At 34.3% G+C, this 16,486-nt stretch overlaps 1 protein-coding gene across 9 annotated transcripts in view; it reads left to right on the plus strand.

Annotated features, from left to right (window-relative positions):
- The window catches only part of BBS9 (Bardet-Biedl syndrome 9), a 205,660-nt gene that overhangs the window by 45,086 nt on the left and 144,088 nt on the right, over window positions 1-16,486 (plus strand). For all 9 annotated transcript variants that reach the window (XR_015797719.1, XR_015797720.1, XM_088149956.1 and 6 more), the window contains 2 exons: window positions 3,266-3,438; window positions 4,132-4,284. Coding sequence is in view for 7 of the 9 variants with exons in the window: in XM_088149956.1 (XP_088006082.1) it covers window positions 3,266-3,438; window positions 4,132-4,284 (326 nt within the window). In the remaining 2 variants the exon portion in view is untranslated. The remainder of the gene's footprint in view (window positions 1-3,265; window positions 3,439-4,131; window positions 4,285-16,486) is intronic.

Genomic DNA, 16,486 nt, shown 5'->3' on the forward strand with positions numbered 1-16,486 from the left:
CCATGAGCTGTAATTCTGTTCATACCTATCTGGGAGTAAGTCCTCATACTGCTTTACAGTTTTGCCAGATATGAATTTCTAAAAAATATATTACACATTACTGAGAAATAATGTTCTGTATTTTTTTTCTTGTTGTTTAATCACTTTCTATTTGAAACAATGCCTACTATTTTTTACTGGTCCCTATTTCACCTGTGTGTCATCAGCTGACTTTGGCTGATCTAGAGACCTAACTAAGGTTGGCCTTGGCTAGTACTTGAGTGGGACATAACCTGGGAATTCTAGGGCTGAAGGCTAGACTCTCCTGTTGGTAGCAGTGTGTGTGGAAAGGGGAAAAAGATACTTCTCTGTATATATATTAGATATATCCAGATATAGATCTTGTAATTATTCTTCAGATACTCACTTTAAAAGCATTTTAAAAATATTTTTGTGCTTTTTTTCCTCTCATAACAAATATATTTGAACTAGAAATATATGCATTTCAATATGCATGTGCATTCTTTATTCTGTTTGTATTTTGGAATCAGAAAAGTGGATAAAATTCTGGTTTTATCTTGGATTGGACTCTCTCATTTCCCATATTGTGCTTTGTGGTATTAAATAGTTCTGAGAGTTTTCAGCTTGCCTTTGTGTGGCATTGATTGGATGTAGTTGAAGAGCTTATGGCCACTATGGCAATCACGGACCTGTCTCAGGTTATCAGAGGCCCAACTCACAAAGGTGGTTATATGCTGGAAGTAGTTTACAGTATTTATATTTTGTGTATAGTCTATGCCGCCTAGAGTGACGTTGTTTCTGTTGTGCGGCCTTATAAATCTAGTAAGTAAATAAATAAATAAATAAATTTTAAAAATTGGTGAACTTTTATGTTTTTTACTCTGTATAAAGCCCAGAGTCATTCTGAGTGGTCAACCTACAAATGTGTCGATAAATAAGTAAATTGGGGGCTCAGATCCTACTTTTTTCTTGCTCTTAGTTGTAACTATTTCCTGGATGAACAAGCCCCAGACATCCATTTTGTGAAAGCCTACAACCTCTTAAAAGTTAGGGATCCCTAATCTAAGCTATAAAATATAATTTAAAAAATCCCCTTCTACTGTGCTTTATTAGAATCATGGATAAAGGGATGTTTTCTAGTTCTAATTATAGGAATATATGGAAGCTTGTTGAAGTATTGATCATCATTAGATTCTTAACATCTTTTAATTATTCCCAAATTGAGTGTAATTCTTGTAGTTTATTAAATTAGCACTGAAAGAAATTTGAGGAAAAGTTTTATAAATAAAAACTGTAGAATAAGAGAGTACTAATAAGAATTACTTGAGTTCATTTTAGCAGAGTTGTACTGAAGAGAACTTTCATGTATATATTATATATTTTTTCTAAAGTTTATTTCAACTTTATAATCTTATGAAATAAATGAAGTAGATCAGTAGTTATAAACTGAACTTTCTTTAACATTTTCTTGTTAGTACCCTTAGTTTGTTCCATTTTTAACTTAGATAATGGGTACTTCAAAAATTATGTTAAAAATGTTCAGTCATTGTGCCAGAATTATTTCTAGAAATAACAAAATTAAGGTTGCATGTTATCATGAACAGATGGGTTTCTCATTTGTAAAGGACATGTTTTTAAATAAAACTTGCATATTTTCCTTGTATGTTGAAAAAAGAATTTGTCATTGTCCCATCAGTGAAATATACTTTCTGGGAATTATGCCAGTAGAAATGTTGTACAATCTTAGAATACTGATCTTATGAAATTGTTTAATAAGTAATATTCTACAACTTTTGCTATTTTTTTTTCTGACTTGGCTAAGGGCTTAACAAGCAGAACATTTTATATTTAATTCTCACTCTTATTTTTCTTCACAGCTGTGCTTTCAAAAGAATTGAATGAATGTAGCATTTCTTTAATACTGAAATCATAATTCTCTATGGCTAGTTCTTTCTATGGCCTATTTTCATTAAGAAATGATTTGTAAACACCACACAGTAATTATATATTTTTTTCTAGTATAGCATAAGGCATAAATTCTTAATCTGAATCAGGATGTTTTTAACATTTTTTTGTAGAAGAATGGCAGTAGTAATCAGCAGTAGAAAGTCCTGGGAAATTCCACATTAAGTATTTTTTTCTACATGCAAAGAATCTCTTACTGCTGACTTCCTATAGCCATATTCTATACCTGAATGGATAGAGAATATCTTTCAAATTTTGGGAATGTATAGTTTGATGACAACTTGCTAATAACAGTTTAAGAGAATTATCAGGAACTCAGAAGGTAGTATATTGGTCAGATTACTCTCTGTATGCATTGTGGACCTGATCCAATTTAGGTATTCTGCTTCATAGTCATAAATGATAAGCACCAACACATGGTTATCTCTAATTATATTTTGCCTGCTTTGGATTAAGTGATCATGGGATGTGCTTTGTCAGCCCACTATAGTGAGAGCAATTTTTGAATAAAGTAAGCTAATTGTGGGGTTATTGGTGGAATGAACAGACTAATTATTATCTAGCAATGCTGAGTATTAAGTGGTTGGACAAAGAAGGAAGGTGTAATTCTGACTAAAGCTGTGACCTGTAATGTAAGAAAGTGAATTATTTTAAGAATTGATGTTTTTATCATGACACAAACTTTTTACCTTACATTTCCTTATATTTGAAAAGTATTAATGTACAAAAATAAAATATACAGTATTCCTCTAGTTGTTATTATACAGTGAAGAAATCTGTATGGAGTAGGCTTTGTTTCAGCTCTTTCGTGTAGTAGTGCATATTATTAGTGTTGTCTCTAGAGCTGGATTACAGGACTGTACCTGAGCTGTAAAACACTTCCAGGTTAAGGAAATGCCAAGTTGTTGGCAGTGCCACTGCAAGTGAATCATTTGCACCCTGTACTTGGCCCCTCTCAGACCTTGCAGGTTATTGATATTGATGATAAACTTGTTATTCAATATATTTTAACACTTCTGATCCAGCACACTATTGAATTCAATAGCCCATTGTTTCTTTTAATACATTTTAATTACTACCATGAATTGAATACATTATTATTTATAAATCAATGTGCCAAAATGGTCTTAAATTAGAATTCCAGTGAAATGTGAAGCTGTTCTGAAAAAAGGGTTGTGCAGGTAAGAACAAAAATGATGATATTCAATATATTTGTTGCATCAATAAAACACTACTTTGAAGAATTATACCACCTATAGCTGAAGGGCAAATAATTTTTGCTTTTATTTTTATTTTGCAGAGCGTTACAGAATTCAAAGTGAGCAGTTAGAAGACATTTGGCTAATTACAAAAGAACTCACTCTTCGTCTTGAGCAACACTTTGGGAGGCAAAATTGCAAAGACTTTGTATGTACTTTTTCTGGCCCAATCCCTTTACAAGACTATTTTGACATAATTGATCACCATTTTGAGGTACGCTTCTAAATATATATCGCTTATAACTATGTCAGTGTTTATGCTTTCTTCAGTTGTTATAATGAGCTCTTATTTTTATTAGACTATTTCCTACTGGTTACAAAGAATAGTCTGGTTTTCTAAGAATTCGCTGTTTTGCCTTTCCCATTGTAATGAACTTTGAGAGCAAGAATATATACCAAAATGTTCTATAAAATGCCTTGTTGGATTGCTAAATGGCTAAATTGCAAAATAATTATAGAAAACAATACTAATATTAAGTACTTCCTTGGGAGTAAGTCCCAAGTACTCTTGCTTACTTCTAAAAAAATAAGTATACAATTTTATATAGTGAATTTTAAAATTTAGCTTTCCCCTTTGTAAACACTGTACAGTACTTTAAATGTTCTAAAATGTAATGATTATGCAAGTAAAACTGGAATGGTACCTCATAATCTGCTACTGTTATGAAAACCATAATAACATTATTGCGTATTACCTTGGGCTCAACAGTTATTTTCAGTGTTGGTAATAACTGGCATTCATTTAGCCTGTTAATAGATTTCATATTGAGTGTATAATTTTAGGCTTTCACAATGGGTACCATAGCATGTAAAAGCAATATGCAATAAAACTTCTAAAATGTAGCATCATGTATTTGTTTTCTAGAACACTGTTAACTATTTCTCTGAAAAACTTTCTTAATTATAGCTGCGTTTGAACGCTGCAAAGTATGAGCAACTATTAGCTGAAAGAGCCATACAGTTTAGAGCTATTGAACGACGTTTGTTGGCACGGTTTAAAGATAAAACCCCAGCTCCACTTCAACATCTGGACACCTTGTTAGAAGGAACTTACAGACAGGTCAGTATAGTTGGTTTATAAGCTTATCCATTTTTAATGTTTCCCACCGTACTAAACACAAAGTTTTAAAATATATAGCGATACCTTCCTTGTTACATTTATCATGGAACAGTAATTTGTTTAACCTACTATTCCCTGCAACTTTCCAGATGATCTGCAGTGGTTTTTGTTTGATCTTGCAATACAGGATCGCTACTCAGAAGTCTCATGAACTTTGACAGTGCATCATTCTTTCCAAGCTGGACTACTTATGTGAAAATATTTTATCGTTCAGAACTTGTGTAAACATTTATGGTATACTGTAAACTGATGGAATAGTTTAACTGCTGTAATATTCACAACAAAATAATCTGAGACTAGCAGTCTCCTTTTACAAATGTGTTTACATCCTGGGTGTTTCAAAGGCTATAGTTGAAGTAATCGAAAGCAAACTGACTGGTATTTTCTTGCAGTAGATATAGTTTGATTTTGTATCTCAGCCATGCATTACTTTAAAAAAGAATCCCACTGAGCAGACTGTAGAGCCATCTGATCTTTCACCAAACACACTTGGATCTGTCTAGGAAATCCACAGTGAGGTCATAAAAGTAGAAACCATGATTCAACAGCATACTCCTCTTATAAAAGAGGCTGTATATAGTCATTGTCATAAACAGTGATTGATGAATTTGTCTTCCATGAATATATCTAGTCCATTCTTCAATGTGTTTATCTCATTTGGGGCCTGAAAATGTCATTAATTATGAGTTGCATATTTTAAAAAAATCCTTTGTTTTATTTCTCATACTGAAACGATGGGATCCTTTCTAAACTCTTCTTCCATTTATCTGTTTTCCCCTACATACATCCTAATTTATGTATGTGTATAAAACATTTAACGTGGGGAAGCCCATATAAGGAATCACTGGAGTTCTTTGTCCTGCTAAATTACAGACAGTTTTATGAGCAAGACTGAATGTGCTGGATGAAGAAACATATGGCAAACCTTGTGGCTATCTCTAAATCAGACATGGGGAACCTTTTTGTGGTCAAGGGTATACAACATTTTTATGCAACAACTTCTACTGTTTGCTGGTTCACTGTAGTCTTTTGCCAGAGACCCCAATTTTAGGAAGTCAGTGTGGATGCTTCTATACATTCACTGGTTGCAAGAATTCATAGTAATATGCACAAACACAAATCTAATAAGTAATCACTTATTGTGGCTATCTGAAGACATCTGAACCCTACTAATTATATTTTACATGCAAAGACATTCTAGCATTCCATAATTAAGATACTTACCACCAATGGTGGATATAAATTTCTATGCAAAATCAAACTTCAGGTGTCAAGACGGTTGTTGTTGTTATTATTTATTAAATGTGTATGTCACTTGACCCTCAATGACTCTAGGTGGCTTATATCTCCTAGGGGAAGGTACCTTACACACCTTTCTTTTAAGATTTATGTACTTCAAGTTTCTCTTTTTGTTGGTGTGTTTCAAAGAACATGCACGAGTGAAGACCTGTGTGTGAACATTCAGATGCCCTCTCCTCATCAGAAACCTTTCTTGACTGTTCACAAATGAGATCGTAATATCTCTATAGAAGAAGGAATAAGGGAAATATATAAATGGCTACAGCTGCTAGACTAATTCCCACATTTCACAGTTTAATCTTGGTGAGGGACTAGAAATGGTATAAAGATGGAATGCTGAGGTAAGGTAAAGAAAACAGTAATCTAACAGAGACAAAAATATGTATAAAGTAGATAGAAAATGGATCTAATTGTTGTAAAGCACACAGAATATAAAAGGAATAAGAGCCACCTATTGAACCACAATTCAATAGATCTAACCCAATATAAAATCACAACAGGTCATCCCAAAAAATAAGATAATTTTCTGTGATTATTATTATTATATTTTTATCCCACCTTTATATCTAGCTATCTAGCTATCTCAAGGTAGCAAACATACCTAATACTTCTGCCTCCTATTTTTCCCATAACAACCCTGGGAGGTGGGTTGGGCTGAAAGAGAATGACTGGCCCAAAGTCACCCAGCTGGCTTTCATGACTAAAAGAGGCCTAGAATTCACAGTCTCCTGGTTTCTAGGGCAGCACCTTAACCATACAGCACTACAGCTCTTGCCCTGGTAGGGACACTTTTAACAGAATCCCAGCATTTCTATGCTGTTTTGGACATTTTTTAACTCGGAGGTCCCTGCTCTTCTCCTTGTCAATTGGCTTGATATCAAATGAGACCAATACAATTATTTCCCTATTTTTTAGATCGTGAAAATATTCTTGGAAACTGTTGTAAGCCAGTCTTGAATATTCCAGCAAATATATTCTCTTGGTGAAGAGTACTCATCCCTCCCAGGAATACCATGCACCACATTGATGCAGCATAGCAGGACTTGATGGGGTCTTTAACAGTAGAATTGCCTAAATATTAATATAATAAAGGCACCATCATTTTTTGAATCTCATTCATGACCATTTCTGCTCTTTATATCAAAGTAAAATTGTACTGTAAAGCTGAAGAGAAAGTGGGGATTTTCCTACAATGAAAATCACAAAGTCATTCTCTCCATCCTTGATCAGTATATTATTTTAAAGGTGGCTGCCACACCATGTATGTGCAGCTGGGGGGCAGGACTTCCTAGGAATACCCTGATGTTCTAGCCTGTTGGCATGAACAATTTCTTTACAAATAAATTGCATTTGCTTACGGTATAGGCATGCATTTTTTTTTAAATTCAGCATATAAACTCTGCTTTTGACAATGGTGGAGGGAGAAATTCTCTATCTGTCCTGCAAACAGCATTATTTATTATTTAAGACTGTTTAGTTACCATTTGCTCATAATTGCATTAATTGAACAATTAATGCAATTAATTAGTATTTGAAGAATGCATGTGTTGTTCTTTTAATTGTATTAAAAGACTAAACATGCATTTAGATATACTGAGGTGGCCATGTATCACACTAAGGATGATGGTAAATGTGCAGTATTTTATTAACAACCATTTAGAATAATATAGATGAAATGCCTTGCACAGCTTAAAGGCATCTCTTCTGAAATACTGTTATGCTGAAAAAAATGCAGTGTTTCATGTGGAGGAATTGTATTTAATTTAAAGTGTTTAAATTTTTGTGTTGTTTGTTAGATTTGTCACAATTACTTCCAGTAGAGTGCAGCAGAAGATAATAAATATCCCTGCTACTAAGTATATGATACTTATTAAAATGATTTATGATTTATAAACTCTAAAGACAAGTATAAATAAAACTCATGAAAAGAATATAAAAGCTGTATTAGATTTTTGCCGCATTTACTATAGGATAGTATTTAAAAATGAAATGATAATCTCCTTTGCTCATTGTATATAAAAGACACGGGGTACTTTTAGAGGTCTCTACTCCTGATGATAGATATTCTGTTATTGATTCAGTAAAGAATCAGCTTTTTGCATGAAAAAAGGAAATTAGCATCAGATGCTGATTTTTTAAACTTTTTTCATACTTCTAAAATAATATATTTTAATACAGCTTTTATATTTTTTCATGGGTTTTATTTTTATTAATTACATCTATTTTAATTTTATTGAAGCTCACTAATGGAGCTGCTGTAATAGCAGATAAAAAATTTAATGTGCTTCTATCTGTAATTCTAGTCTGTGTCCATAATAAAAATTCTATTCTAATAGCAGATAAAGAATCTCTTGCCTAATGCATGAAAGAAAGTGGATGAAACATGGAAGTAATTCTGAGCAGATATCAAAATGGTGATATAAACATTGCCACATTTATACAACTTTTTTGTATTTATAAATTATCCTTCATTTTTATTAGTCATAAAAATCTGTCTTAAAAGTAGGGAATGTTCATTTATTCAGCCATTAGGGAACAAGATTCTCAGTAATGTATGTCATAAAACATGTAAGTGTTATTGCTTAAAATTACATTTAGAAATCCCTAGAAGCATGAGAATTGTCAATCAACTTTGCCTTTGAGTCCTTTTCCTTTGTGATCCCACTCTAGAAAAAAAATGTAATGGTGTATCGTAAATGATATTCACACTCTAAGATTTTGGAAGGGACTTTCACACTATTAATATTAGGCTCAAAAGCATATTTCATATGGGTGTTATCAGAAGATTGTATATACTCTCAGTGTAATCTGAAAGCTCTTCAAACATGTATAATGTTTAATTTCTGTGCTTTGAAGGGCTATGTTCTATCTATCTATCTATCTATCTATCTATCTATCTATCTATCTATCTATCTACCTACCTATCTACCTATCTACCTATCTACCTATCTACCTATCTACCTATCTACCTACCTACCTACCTACCTACTTACCTATCTATCTATCTATCTATCTATCTATCTATCTATCTATCTATCTATCTATTTATCTATCTAATATTTATAGCCCTCCCTCCATCCCAACAATTTTGTGGCAGGTTATGTTCTGTAAAATCTTGTCAAATAAATAATGATTTAGTTTGAAAGACACAATATTTATATCATAATGACACTGATGGAGAGGCATTTAAAGGACAAAACCCATAAGTGACAGCAAAAGGTAGATAATCTTGGTATTCGCCTGGACTCCAAGGGAAGAGTGGTTGGTTTAAGATGGCACTCTCAGATGGCCAGATACCGAATAAAATGATGATTGGGTAAAAAGATTAATAACCCAAAAATGCCATCTGTACCTTTGAGACCGTGTTTCAGCAGTGTTCCATGATGACAAAAAACTGCTGAAGAGGTGGATAATCAGAATCAAGAGTTTGTCCAAAGCTCAGAGCAGGTTCAATGAGTCCTTTTATGCTCGATTAAGCCATGTTCAATAGATTTGTTCATTCAACTGCCAGGGGGTCTTTCACAGCTTAAAAAAAATAAAAGATAATGATTAAGGACATACACTTTATCGATCAAAGCACAACAGTCATGTCCAAATCTAAGCATAGCAAAGTGGAAGGGGAAAAAAGAATCTGTGTACAAGTAGTATTGTGTAATAAACTCAAACCATTGTATATTTAACTCAAATTTTTCTATAGTAGGTTCTACAGTAGGTTCTTAACTATGGGTTAAGGATGAATTTAAGGATGCCTAATAAGCTCTGTGTTCAAATTAACTTGTTATAAATTGAATCTCTTCGATTTCTTTGTAGAAGATAGCACAATTTCTGCTTCCTCTAAAGCTAAGAGAAATTTGCATATGCATTTTTTTCACATAGAGAAGGGAATCAGTGATATCCAGAAGGATATCCTTGTTATATGTCAATAATTCTCTTGTACCTAAAACAGCTAATAGTTATTTTGTTCCTATTATAGCAGTACTCCCACAAAAAACAGGTATATTAGCAGGGTTTTTTTTTAATTAGGTTTTTTATCATGCCTTTTATATATTTTTGGCCAACTCAAGGCAGTGAACATACTTAATACTCCTGCCTCCTCTTTTCCCCACAGTAACAACCCTGTGAGGTGGGTTGGGCTGAGAGAGAATTGGCCCAAAGTCAGCTGGGTTTCATGCCTAAGGATGTACACCTAAGGGTGGCCTAGAACTCCTAGTCTCCTGACTTCTAGGCCAGCACCATAACCACTACACCAAACTCGCTCTTTTGGAGATTTGGCTTGGATTTTATAGAGGTATAAAAATATTAATGAATAATAGTGATGACTGAGCATTCAGTGTGATATCTCCTCCTTTTGATCCTAGTCTTCAAGGGGAAAAAGCTATTTAACGTGCATGCAAACTGGCTATGAAGGCCATGTAATGACAGGTATAAAATACTCTGCTATTGAGTAAGTATATCTGTACCTGTTTCCAGTAAGCATAAGCAATAATGTGATCATATTTGGTGACTCTGTAAGTTACCAGTCAATCTTAGCTCAAGGAGAACTTTGGATGAGATGATGTATAGAATTTATTGATGTGCTTTTAAAAAGCAGATCATGTTGAATTTAAAGTTCTTTACAATGTGTAGAACAGACAATGTTAAAACAGATGCAGTATGCTTATCAAATTATACATATTGTGCTTTTGAATTCACAATTAGAATTCTTAAGTTGTTAACAAAATGACTTGAACCATGTTTAATAGTTCTAAGAATTTTTTTGTTTTCATCCATTAGGAAGTAATCTAGTTAGATGCAGTTAAACTTGCCTGTATCCCAAACTTCTTCAATGTGGTGCCCTGAAAATAGATCAGGTTTCAATTCCTATTATCTCAGCACCCCTCCCACAGTCTGTGAGCTTCTGTACAGGTAGTCCTCGCTTACTGACTGCCTTGTTTAGCGACAATTCAAAATTACAATGGTATAAACAAAAAAATAATAGCTTTGCAACCAGTCCTTGCATTTATAACGATCGCAGCATCCGGCAGTCACCTGATCGCCATTTGCATGCTTCTCAACCCACTTCTGACAAGCAGAATTAATGGAGAACGTGGAAGTAAAATTGCAAGTTGCAGTCATGTCATGTTTTGTTTTGTTTAGCGATTGTGGTGACTCGCTTAATGACCAAATGGGAAGTAACGTCATAAGTCTGTCACAGTTACATGATTTTCCACTTAGCAACCACAGTGTTTAGTGACGGAATTGCTGGTCCCAATTGTGGTCTCTAAGCAAGGACTACCTGTATTCTTCTGTCGAGGTATGGGAAGAAAGAATTCTGGGTATAATCATACTGTCTGTCATATCATTTCTTCTGCCCCTCAGTAGTTGGAGAATTGACATTCATATAATAATAGATGGAAGAATGTCTTTCCTCACATTTGGGCTAAAGAGTATACAAGATTCCTCCCAGAGTATATGGCAGAGCAGTCGTTTTAGAGCAAGTTAAAAGTTTGTGTTCAATGGATCCATGTTAAAAAATAAAAAAAATGGGTCCCATTCAGAGTTGAGTCTAAGCTGGACTTTTTGGCTAAATGAGGGAGCCTAAAAGGTGTGGGTTGATGTTATAAACCTTGCCAACATACAAAGAACATAACTTGAGTAGATTCTGATTGAATTTTTAAGTTTGGAAAAATAGATAAAAGTACATCGTATATCAAATGTTTGCTGTAGTTAATAAAAATATTCCACAAGTACAATTCTAAATTACTCTTGGTTTTTTGTTTTCTCTTTTTTTATCTGATGAAATATCACAAACACAAAAGTTAGTACAGCAATAATAGTACAATGTAGTGATACATGATAGTGATTAGAATAAGCCAAAGCTTGAAGAGGAAATTATTATTTTTATTATTAGGTAGCTCCTGTCCAGTAAAATTGCCACCCTAGTGCAGTGCAGATTAGCAGTGCAATGCAGATTGTCTTACTAGATTGTGTTTGTGCTGTTTGTAGAAAAATTTCTAGAATTCATTCTAGGATACAGTTGCTTTAGACATAATATCAATAGTAATTCATTCTATTAAAGTTTATACTGTGCATGGTCATAAACAGATTCTGGAGAGGATTTAGAAAAAGGAGAGGGAGTACAAATCAAGGGCCAGCCCATTATATACTTGAATAGAAGGAAATGCTTTTCATGATGCAAATTGTGTTCCTCTTTTTGGTACATAATAGTCACAGTAATAAATGTAGACATGTTTATTTACCCTTTTGAAAGTGAAAAAAAGCCTTTGTTTGCTCCAAGAATGTCTGTGACATCCGTAATGTAAAAATTAAGATGTATACCTTGTAACTTCATTTATTTGTAGCTTTTCAAAGTGTGTTTTATTAACTAATCAGGTGGCAACATTTGTCTCTCTGGAAAGTGTAACTGCCATCTCTATTTTCCTTTCTCCCCTCTCACACGCTACTTTTAAACACCATAGATAAGTAATTAGAAACTAATAATTTAGTTGATTGTCCAGAACATAGGATTGGAAGGCCAGTCCTGGCATAACCAAAACGACTTACACTAAATTTGCTATTGACTGTAAGAGGTTGAAGTCACTTCTAATGAAATGTCCGTTTGTAAATGGGAGTTTGCCCAAAGAGAGCATGCTGTCATTATTTTGCAAGTGTTACGGGAGAGTGATTCAATGGAATACATGAGCATTTCTGACTCCCACATCTCAAATGTATTATGTGAAACCTTTTAGCGTTTAATGTTCAGTGAGGTATGGCTTGCAGCAGTGGAAGAGATTGGGTTCCCCAAAAGGTGGCACCTTTGTATCAGTTAGGCTTGTTTTAATGAATAGCATTTCTGAATATGATTGGCAGTCCCTTTTTAATTAAATTGCACCCTGACCTAGAGCTTTTGTTAAAGATGTCAAATTAGTCTCCGTCTTTCTCTTTTTGGCTAGTTTATGTTAACTACTGAAATACAGAAAAGTACTAGGAATACATCTGGGGAAGTACTAATTAAATAGAGGGGAAAGGTTTCTCGCTATGTTATTTTACTATCTTGAGAGATTGTCAGCACATAATCACACTTCTAAATCAAATACTTCAGGTTTTTTTAAATCACATGATCAAGTCAGTTCTGGATGAACAAATAATATACTCCCATTACTAGGCTGTTTCTTCCTCTTATCAGGCAGCTAAATACTTTAAAAAAACAAGGATATAATCAGTGTAATAGAAAATTGTTACTGGACTGACAATTCATCACCCTCACTCAGAATGTCTCAAAGTATATTTGGTTGACCAATAAAGTATTTTAATACTGGTCTTAATAAAGAGTGCTTGCTAGTACAGGTACAGTAGTTCTTGGTTAACAGCAGCAGATGGGACTGGAATTTCTGTCACTAAGTGATGTCATAAAGTATGATGTAATATGGTTGCCATTTGTGATCTCCTGCTGGCTTCCCCGTTGACTTTGCTTGTTGGGAGCCAGCAGTGAAGGTTGTAAATGGCAATCATGTAGCTGTGGGTTGCTGTGATGTAATTGTGAACCGGTTGCTGAGGACCTGGACCATGATCATGTGACCACAGGGATGCGACAGCCAGAATTTCAAGGACTGATTATAAGTACTACTTGTTCAACATCATTGTAAGTTTGAATGGACTCTGAACAGATGGTTGTTAAGCAAGGACCACCTGTACATTAATTTTTGCAGTTTGTTCCATGGATTACAAGATATTTGCAGATATTTTTATTTTATTGGTCTAGGTAGTTTGTATTTATCTCTTATGAGTCAACAATTTATTTCCATTTTAATTAATTTAAAATGGTGGGGGGCAGGGGTTGCAAGGATACAAAAGTGGTTTGCCATTGCTGATTTTTTAAAACCTTTCTATTCTATCCACATACCTGGTATTTCCCATCCAATTATTAATCAAATCAGACTTTGTTTAGCTTTTTGTCAGCCAAGTTCAGCTAGCTGCTGCCAACTGCTATAGGTAATGGTACTTCAATCTTCAACTATATTCTTGAACTATTTGATTACATGTTATATTTTCTGTTATTATTTATTTGTATATTCATTAGATTTATATCCTGGTGTTCATACAGGAATACCAGGTGGCCTACATAGTACGCTGTCCTCCTATTTAGTGACACTTTGATTCCCACTATTATCTCATGAAACTACAATTGCCACAGTTGTATCTGCAGCAGCTGTGTTGTGCACTCTTCTGTACTACCTTTTTCAAATTGATTCAATGTGATCGTCCAGTTGTTGCTAGATTCCAGTTTCCCTCAGACCTAGATAGTAAGGCCTGTGGTGAAATTCAGTGTAGTCCAAAAACTTATGGAGGGCCACAGGTTCACCACTCTGAAATATGCTCTTGCCAACAAAAGTGTATATGAAATTTTTTGTTTTGGATTTTTTGTCAATTAATCTTTTTAAGGGTGTTTTCCTATGATCCCCAACTAGTCATAGTTATGTAATCTGTTTTAACTAAGCAATGTGGTCACTAAGAGTCAACACTGATTTGATGGATAGTAATCAATCAATCTTAGCCATATGTTCCATATTGGTATAATTAATCAAAGGTTATAGAAAGCAATTATAACTGTAATCCATAAGAAAAAACAACAACAGCAAAAATCAATGTAAACTCATGGCTAGAGGATATCTTTATTAGAATGCTTAATGTTAGTTGAAAAGTATATGAAAACGTCTCAGTTTTCCCCAACCCTTTATCGGGTATGACAGTACAAAAAGAAGAAACAATTCAGAAAGTCCAGCAGGATGTTTTTAGAGCTGTGAGGTTTCAAGTTTGTGGTTTCAAGTCAGTATTGAGATAGAATTAGAGTACTCAATGCAATCAGTTCAGGTAATGTGAAAGTGACACAGAGTGCTGAATCTTTTGAACTTTTCCATGATCCAATAGTACTCTTCTTCTGTTCTTGATTTTATTATTCCTTGAGAAGGTAGAGGGCCATGCGCCATTCTAAACCTCGGAGACATTAACTACTTTATTACTATTCCAAAAGTTCATATAACTCTGGCCATCATACTGGTCTGAAGGCAGGATCATTCATTAACCTCTATAGATCTGAAGGATGCGTATTTCCAAATTTCAGTCAGACTGTGTCACCATTCAGTATCAGCTGGGTTAGATACCCTGGAACCTATTAATTTCCTGTTCTGCATTTTGAATTGGCTTCAGTTCTGAGAGTATTCACCAAGTATATGATAGTCTACACAGGGCTGTCAGTGAATTGCATTTTGTGAAAAAAGTGTTTAGGTGATTGGCTTTTATTTGTTCCCATCTGTGGAAACTGGGTCACCACAAAATTGTACTATGTGAGGTATTAGCAAAACGTAACTTGTGTCAACCTAAGGTCTCATATCCATTATGAAGCTATAATTCAAGATCCACTATGTCCAGAAGTTACTAGCTATCATGGTATCCATCCTACTCATAAAATGCTTATGTGCATGAGTACTCTCATCAATGTTCCCATTGGAGGAAGATCTGAAAACCTTCCATATCTATCAGCCAGGGGCAACTAAAAAAATAGCTGCTTAAAAGTCATATCTAGCAGACAGTCCAGAATAGTTTCTTTTTATTCAAGCCAAGGCATTGCATTTTACAGATTTGATGTTCACTGAAGTTTATTGGTGTATTTAGCAGTTTTTCTTGTAGCTTTTTTTCCTATTTAGTTTTTCTGTTCACTGTGAATAAGATAAGGTACTTATGAAACTTTGGGCGTTAATTGTTGGATAAACAGCAAGATGGTGTTTTAATAGCTCCGGGATCTTAATGATAAACATTTTTAAAGCTCCTAGAAACCTGTGAACCTGTGCTTTGCCCCAGTGTAAGTTAGTTCTTTGACCTGTAATATTTATCTCTGCATAGGGTAAATTAAATGCTTTGACTAGATCCTTCCTTAAGATACTATTATTCTGCATCAATCAAGATGGTGTCTTCACTTAAGTGTCCCAAAACCATCTGCTCTTCTGGACTTTCACAGGGCTGTTGCTTTTCACTTGAACTTAGCAGCATTTTTGTATAAGAACCAGCAGCTTTTTGTCTACTATGAATAATCAGGAAATAGAGATCAGTATCTCTTCTCATAGTTTTTCACAATAGGCAACTTTGCTTCTTAGGCTGACCCTGAGATTGCTAATTTAGCAATGCAAATTATAGTACAGGGTGATTGCAATTCCAGTAGCGTTGCTCTTAAGTATCTCAATTTGAGAATTGTGCTTAGCTGCTGTATGTCTTAGTCCTTCATCTTTGATTTAGGATTATGAGTTGCTACCCTGATATTCCTGTCATACTTTCAGATAACACAGCTTACAAACTACAGCACTTGAATGTGATGTAGGGAAATCATAGACAATAAGGACAGGTTGCTTACCTATAAGTAATTGTGTTTCTTCTGTTAGCTGTGCAATTACACAACCCATCACTACCACCGTTTCTTGTCTTCTGTATGCTTTGGTTATATAAGGGTGAACGTCATGCTTGTGCAGTTAAGATGGGGGTGGTCTTCCAATCAAAAGCTCTTTCAGCTTTAGAGAGCAAAAATGAAGCTCTGTGCATGTGTGTGAAAGCACAAAAGACTATTTGAGGGATCACAGCTCTTTCCTATATAGGAAAATTCATTTTAGAAAAATGCGTTGCCTTTATCTTCATTCACTTCAACATGTTTTTTGATTGCTACGTTTGATTACCCTATATTGGAAAAAATGTCTTCATGCAAATTTAACTGGAGCTTATAATGTCTCCCTGAATTTTGAAGTTTTGAAGTCACAAAGCTGTGCAAACTCTGTGAGAAAATTATTGGTGCCACCAGAGGAAAACGTTTTACAAATAA

The sequence above is a fragment of the Python bivittatus genome, unplaced genomic scaffold, assembly GCF_059951505.1.
Source record: "Python bivittatus isolate LINGU-HERP-01145 unplaced genomic scaffold, Pbiv_v1 ctg000610_np1212, whole genome shotgun sequence".
NCBI classification, from domain to species: domain Eukaryota; kingdom Metazoa; phylum Chordata; class Lepidosauria; order Squamata; family Pythonidae; genus Python; species Python bivittatus.